Source organism: Propithecus coquereli, unplaced genomic scaffold (assembly GCF_000956105.1).
Source record: "Propithecus coquereli isolate 6110/MARCELLA unplaced genomic scaffold, Pcoq_1.0 Scaffold400, whole genome shotgun sequence".
In the NCBI taxonomy this organism is placed as follows: domain Eukaryota; kingdom Metazoa; phylum Chordata; class Mammalia; order Primates; family Indriidae; genus Propithecus; species Propithecus coquereli.
Window position 1 is genome coordinate 255,688 of NW_012149731.1, and position 8,039 is coordinate 263,726.

The following is an 8,039-nucleotide window of genomic DNA, read 5'->3' on the forward strand; positions in this document are numbered from 1 at the left end:
TCTTCAAAGACATGGGAAGAGCAAAAGGGAATTTCTCTCTAGGTGACTGAATGCTATTGGTTGACTTTTCTGAGTATCACATCCCACACATACATGCGACTTAATCATCTTTGTGTATGACACACCACAAATCACACATACAGTGATGGAATACACTGCTTATTAATGTGCATTCCTCAAATTTAGGAGTGTTTTTTTCCCTGTCTATAGGCTTCAACAAAGTCATTCCAGATTTTGTTAGCTGTGAAGAAATATAACAATATCTTTACCAGAATTAAAACAGGAAATTTTAGCTAATATAGAATCAAGTAAGTTCTCTGGCTAAATGTGCAAATCTTATGAACTTATTTTGTAAGAGCTTTGGCATATTTTGAAAATCTGCCCCACTTGCCTATGAATCCTCTAGACAATTGTAAATGTTCTCCTTATAGTTAACAGTCTCAAATATTTTTATTATCCAAAGAAGGAGAAATTTTGTTCAAGGAAATTCCCAGACGTTGAAAACCAAAAGTCAAAGATAGACCTTTCCTGGTGTTCTAGGTTGGACCTTAAGGCCAGTGTTTTCTGAGTTTCCTATGAGTTGAAAAGTAGATGTTTTTGTTGTGTTTTAAAATACCGAGTCAATTTCCTATGATAAGAAATTATATCGAATAATAACAGTTTCAGTGATTCCAAGACAAATACATCTCATTATTGGGGAGAAAGTGGTTTTTGGTTACTTGACTTTTGCACAATGCTGCGTGTTTAAGCAGCTTAATTACAAATGTTAATGATCATCTTAAGTGAAGCCCAAGTGCAAAGTGTACTTTCTAGCTACTGGTGATAACAACCATTTATCATGTAAGTCATCTTATTACCATAAGGTGACCAAGGAAAAAAGAGTCAAGAAACATACTGAGTTTTGTATAATTAACCACACAGCAAGTATATGTTTTTCAAATTTCATATTTTGAAAGCAGATGCCAGCTTCACTGTAACCACTGTGGAGACATCACCATTGAAAAACTCTGGAAAATAATATTCTTTAATTTCACAACCTCCACTTTTTTATTATATAAAGGAAAACATAGTCATTGTAGAAAATTTGGGAAAAAAGAAAATCATAGAGAATAAAATAAAAATCACCCATAATCTTATCACTTATATCTTCATTAATATCCTCTGTCTTTCTTTCCAGACTTATGTTCTATGGAATGTTTATACAGTGGAGATTATGCTGTATAGTTAGTTACCTGTATACTGTATCATAGCTATGTGTGTATAATATTCCACTGTGATAAACACCACAGTTTATTTAGCCATTTTCCTGTTGATGGACATATCTTATATTCCCTGCTTCTCAGCTTCACCAATCATGATAATATGATAGTAATCACTTTATAAAGCAAAATTTATAAAGCTGATGTCAAGGAGTCTGAAAGTCGAATGCACAGACGATCATGAGGAACAATAACAATAAAAATTTTTCAAGATAATATTTTTCTATGTAACATTTTACATTATTTAAATAATTTTATAGCCTGTCAATTAGCATTGTGCTATAAATCAATTGATATTCCACCTTTTACTAGACTTGAACTCGCTTTTACTATTTTTTTCCTAGTTTAGCATACTATCAACAATAGAAATTGAGTTGACAGAGAAAAAAATCTGTAAGATATGAATGTTGACAAATGATTTCCAAAACATTTCAAAATGTAGACCTCACATCAAGTTAGATCTGATAAAGGTTGGAACTCAATCAACATATTCTTGTTTACACTTCCACATGAGTTAGAATAGGTACAAAAGTTAGAATAGGTTACAAAAGGTAAAATTAGATGTTTTAGAAAAGATAAGCTGTCACGTATTTCCTGCCCATTCCTACTTCATGACATGGCTCCATGCTTTTACAAAGTTCATTGTGTTGCTTCAGAGTCATTTAAATACAGCTTAACAGCTATATCAGTCAGATTAGGCTAGTTCAGGTTGGAGTTCCACAAATCCCCAAATCTCAGTGGCCTAAAACTACAAATGTTTATTTCTTACTCATCTATCATGAGTGAGATTCAGATCTGATCCATTCCGTCTTCACTCCAAGACCCAGACTGAAGGAACAGCCAAGCTCTGGGACATGCTGGTCTCATGACAGAGGGAAAGACGAGAAAAGCAAACCATGTTTTTCAGTGGTCCTTAAAGCTACCATTTCCCTTTTGCTCCTATTCCATTGGTCGAAGCAAGTCATATGATGAAGCCTCATGTCTATGAGATGCCAATAAGAAGGAGAAAAATGTGTTTCTATAGACAGGGAACCGTAAGAACCATGGCCACGCCTGACATCAGTGAGAGGCAAAAAAAAAAAAAAAAAAAAGACTTATCTTTCCAAGGAGCAGAGGAATTCAACAGCTGCTTTGAATCCACTTAATACCTCTCACTGGTATATATCTTAGCAAGTTTTTCTAAATTTTTAATTATGGTAAAGTACACATAACATAAAATTTACCACCTTAACCATTTTTAAACATGCCACTCATTAGTGTTACGTATATTCACATTGCTGTGCAGATCTCCAGAACTTTCTTCATCTGGCAGAACCATCAAACAAGTCCCTTTTCCTACTTCCCCAACCGCTGGCAACCACCATTCTACTTTCCGTCCTATGAATTTGACCACTCTAAATATCTCATATTAGTGGAATCATACAGTATTTGTCTTTTTGTGACTACCTTATTTCATTTAGCACATCCTCGAAGTTCATTGATGTTATAGCATGTATCAGAAATGTCATTCCTTTTTAAGGCTGGATAACATTCCATTGTATATATGCACCACATTTTGTCTATGCATTCATCTGTTAATGTACAGTTGAGTTGCTTCCACACTTTGGGTATTATGAATAATGCTACTATGAATATGGGTATACAATCTTTTTTTTTCTTTAACTATCTAGGTCCAAATGACCTATGTACAGAAATGGGTATTGTCGCAATGCAATGTAATGAGGATTAAGTAAATTATGTTACATGAAGAGCATTCTGAAATGCCTAACACATTGTAGATGTTTACTAAGCGCAGTTATACAATAGTAGAATTTTAAACATGGAAGAAAGTTTGTTTGGTCCGGAATTTCCCAGATGGTGTTATTCTTATGAGTGGTAGTAAGAGAGATGATTTTAAGGTGGTTCACAAACATAGTTAAAATTTTGAAATGAAGCATTAGCTTTATTTATTTTAGAGAATACCCCCAAAATGTAACTAGTATATCAAGCTCATTATTGTATAAATATTATTGAGATAAGGCTAAAATAGATATTAATATTTTTTTTAAATTGAGTCAATTTTTTAAAAATAGCAAAAATGGCAAAAATAGTGCATGAGTATCCGATGCTCAGGAAACACTATGTTCAAAAAGATCAGTCAGACAGAGAACAAACGTTTTATTTTTTCCTTTCCTTTCCCTTTTCCTGTTTTTTCTTTTTTTCTTGTTGTCATTTCAAAAGTATTTATTTCAGGCTGAACTCATTCAACTCATCTATTTTGGGACTCAAACAGGATAAACCCCAATGTTATATTTGCAGTCACTTCTCTTTCAAGGCTGGTGTTAGAATAAGTAATTCAACCAAAATTACTCAAACTTTCTATAACATCCAAGCAGTCATCTTGAGGTAGAACAAACCATGATGAAATATATCTTAGCGGCATCAAATCAAACTTGTCTTTTTATAGTGCTGTCAGGCCATGGGGAATAACAGAATTTGGGAATACATTCTAACAATTGTGCATTCATATCATTTGGGCTGAGCAACCAGAACGTGGTCATTAGTATTTCAACCCTAAGCCACCGCTATTATTTATTTATGTTTGTTATCAAAGCATTGCAGCTTGGACAGTCTTAGCTGACCTAAGCTCATTGTTAATACCAGATCACAACATTCTGAAGCAACATGGAATAATGTTAAAAGGGAGACAGTAAGCACAAGAATCCACGCGGAATACAGTTTTGTTTGGTGGTGTCATTAGATGGGAATGTATCTGAGCTCTTCCCATCTGTAAGTCCAGCTGTATTTCCCTCATGGCATGAATCAATGTTGAGAAATTTCTGTGGAGAGCCAATCTTTTATGTCATTTTCCCATTACAAATTCAGTTAACCAAATCAGATTCTGTGGTTAAATCCACAAGTACGACATATTTCAGCACTGTTTGGGGCAGTTGTGGTGCCACTGCTCAATGGATAACATTATGTTTGTTGTTCTGTGATCGGTAAGACACTGAATTTTCAGTGCCCCGCCTGTGTTGCTATTGACAAACGCTACTGACCACCTCCCACCCCGACACCCAGCATGCATTTACTATCTGGTGTTCGTGAGAAGAAATTGAACTATGAATCCATGTTTATAAACCTCAGAGAGTTTCATTAATTCTCTAATGGAATTCTCATTAACTTTTTGGTGTTTTGCCTTATTTTTCTCAAAAATTGATTTGAACTTAGAAAACGAAGACTTGAAAATATAGACTCTCCATTGCCATTTCTCATGTGTGTAGCTATTACTTCATGGGACTAAACCTAAGTAATTCTTATTTTTGATTGCTCCCAGTTTTGCCCATCTCATCATACGAGGCTGGCTCAAAAATCATCCACACTTCATTTCCTGTGACTGTAATCTGCTCAGTTGGCAATTTCTCAGGCTCTGTGTGTGTCACAACAGTTCCCTCTGCTCATCATCAAGTGTTCCTCTAGTGGTGGATAAAGGAATTTCCTTATCTCCACTGTCAACGTGTTTTCCGGGAGATATAGTGCAGTTAAGTGTGAAATACCCTAAACTATGTGATGAGCATGATAAAATGAATGCTCTCACAGTTTAAGTGAAATAGCTACTCTTAGTTTTTCTGATTCCGTCGATACACCATACATTACCAAAGAGGTACCGCCCCACTTCCCCTGACCTCCTGTGATAGTCATTTACCTCCTCTGTGTAACATATCACTCCATGCTCAAATCTGTTTTCATGTCTCATTTTGCATTTCAAGCTCCCAGTCAGCCACCCGGAAATGTTGTTTGGAACGCCACAGACACTAAAGTGTTACTTAATTGGGAGCAAGTTAAAGCGATGGAGAATGAATCAGAAGTAACAGGATATAAAGTAAGTGGTATCATTTGCAGTGCTTTATTTTCCTACTGTTGGCAGTACTTTCCAAGGGAAGCTCTCAGCTTATATGAATGTTTCTAAATGTTGATGATATGGTTTCTATAATCTAATTTTGACATAGATATCAAGCTTTATATAAAATGGATATTTTGCCAAAATATCTTTTATTTTTTAAATATGATTTAAGTTAAATAATTTTGCTCATGTGGGAACTTTGGACACAATATGTATAGATTGTGTGTTAATCAGTTTGCTACTTTTGATGCTCATCCACGTACTGCTTAGAAGTATTGTCTCTGATTGCTTGAGCAGGCATTCGAGATGCCAACTGTATGGCACTGCCCTCCCTCTCTCTAGCCTCACCAGTACCCAACCCACCTGAGCTCTTTCATGGAAGAAGTTCAGTCTTCCCCACCTTTTCAATTTTGACAACTGTATGATTTTACTATGTTCTAATCCCTAATCTAAGACCTATTGATAGAGCTGTGAATGCAATTTATATTTCTAGTGGGTATGGAAAGACAAACAAAATAAGGTAGCTCCAGAGTGACAAGTTCTACGAAGAAAATAAAAGCAGGCAATATAAGACATAAGTGTATCTATTCTGCATTTTAGGTTTTCTATAGGACTAGCAGTCAAAATCATGTGCAAGTTCTGAACACAAATAAAACTTCAGCTGAACTTTTGCTGCCCATTAAAGAGGACTACATTATTGAAGTCAAAGCCACAACAGATGGAGGGGATGGGACGAGTAGTGAACAGATCAGGATTCCACGAATCACCAGTAAGTTGGCTGAAGTCATTGTTTCCTTTATTTACGTCAGTGTTACTACCTTCCAATGGTGAGCCAATCAGTGTCCCTCCGTCCATTTTTTCTTCCCCGCATGCCTTTCATCCAAATGCTGAGGTTTTGGAATATGAGAGGTGAGTGCAGCAGGAACTCCTCAAGAGTGGTGCAAAATAGGGAGAAAAATGAAACCGGAAGGAAAAGATGTCAAAAACTATTTAAGAAAACTTTATTAATTTGACTTTTTTTTTCCCTCATTCTGAGCTACGCCTAAATTTGCCTTTGGATTGCCTATAAAAAGAGCATTCCCTAAGCATTTCTCAAGGGCAATGTTGAACCCACACATTGTTTTTAAGATCTTTAACATTCTAGTCGTTTGCCTCCTACAAATTATAGATAAGTCTTATCAATTTTTAAATAGAAAAATTAACATTGTTAAGGTCATAAACCACTTATGGGGCCAAACCAAAAGACACCTTTTTTAAAAAAATTGTAAATTCAAAAGAAGTTCACACTGATTTTTCCTTTCAAAATCCAAATGAAACCTATCTTACTACAGAAATTACACTTTTAGAGTTAAGGGAAACAGACTTTGGTATATATATTTTATGAATAGCGATGGTAGGAGAAATTTTATCTTCACTTTTAAATCCCAGGTCTGGTGTTTTCTGGCCTCAATTTAAGTACTGAAGAGCCCATTTTGTCTTCCTATTCTATTTTGTAGTTCTTAGAGACATAAATAACTTTGTTCCCTGTTTCCATTCATGGAGACCAGCCTCATCTACAGTATTGGACAATCAAGATTGAAACTTCTGTCTTTAATCTTGGAAAACAAAATGACTGACATTACCAACTGAAGAGAAAGGGAGCTATGAAAACTTGGAGGAATTTTATCTTTCTATGGAATCCTAAAGACAGCTATACTTAGACTAAAACAAACTAAGCTGTACTAAGAAAACAGGAACTACTTAGAACTTAGTTCTTCAGGGTAAAAACCTTCTCAGACTACAGATGTTTCTAAAATTGTATGCACCTCAATAGAGTGAAACCAGGAATTAAGTTTAGTTTATTATGATTAATTTAGGCTTTAAAATTATTAGCACATGCTTCTTGTTCCCTGAATAGTGCGCGGTATAGAGTTAACATTATAATATGGACAAAGTGGCACTGTTAAAAGAAATAGGTTCTATGCTTTTGCAGGGATAGACACTATTTTTTAACATTTTAGGGCTGCTGAGTCAAAAGTATCCTTTTCATCTGACATCTGCTGTCTTGCTGAGCTTGCATAGAGTAGCGACTACACAAGGCCGTCTCTATGAAAATGGAGCTTTTATTGATTGCTTTTTTTTAGATGATACTTTTTATTATATGTAATAATTTATCTGAAAATGCGTGAAATAGAAACAAGCACAGACTTTCCAAATCCTTACCCAGTGAAGCTTGCTTTAATTAAACCATTGAATTATCTCAGAATTGTTTGTGATCAAGTATAATTGTTTTCAAAATGATTAAGTTGTTTTTCCAATTTCAATTAAAGTTAAATAATAGTAGGTAAACAAAGCTTGGAATCATTTAAGAAAACTCAAACACGTTAGTGTTTGTATAGATACTCTTGGCAACTAGTATATGCTACATTGATGAATAAAATGAAGGCTAATAACAACTTGTGATCCCAGGGTAGGTTCATGATGTGATTTTGATAGGAGAGCCATTGCTTTTGCCCTGTGTCTTCATCCCTTCAGGCTGCTATGACAAAACTCCATAGACCAGGTGGCTTATAAACAAAAGGAATCTCTTTCTCACAGTTCTGGAGGCTGGGAAGTCTGAGATCAAGGTACCAGCAGATTCCACTCACCACCTCTCAAAGGCCCCACTTTCTAATACTATCACATCGGAGGTTAGGATGTCGACATGTGAATTTGGGGGAGGACACAAACATTCAGTCTCTGGTACCCTGCTTGCATATTGGTGCTGTCCGTATTAATGAGCTCTTTGTCATCTTTGGCAGATATGGATGCAAGAGGATCCACGTCAGCCATCTCCAGTGTGCACCCTATATCAAGTTATATGCCTGTAGTCCTGTTCTTTATTGTAAATGCCCTGTGGTGATATTAACTCTTTTTTA

The 8,039-nt window shown here is 35.5% G+C and overlaps 1 protein-coding gene across 1 annotated transcript in view; it reads left to right on the plus strand.

The window, feature by feature from the left end:
- The window catches only part of CNTN3 (contactin 3 (plasmacytoma associated)), a 256,477-nt gene extending 248,439 nt beyond the window's left edge, over window positions 1-8,038 (plus strand). Inside the window, exons 19-21 of the mRNA XM_012652863.1 lie at window positions 5,009-5,121; window positions 5,743-5,911; window positions 7,923-8,038. Coding sequence (XP_012508317.1) covers window positions 5,009-5,121; window positions 5,743-5,911; window positions 7,923-8,023 — 383 coding nt within the window. The 3' untranslated portion in view covers window positions 8,024-8,038. The remainder of the gene's footprint in view (window positions 1-5,008; window positions 5,122-5,742; window positions 5,912-7,922) is intronic.
- Window position 8,039: the final 1 nt, after the last annotated feature.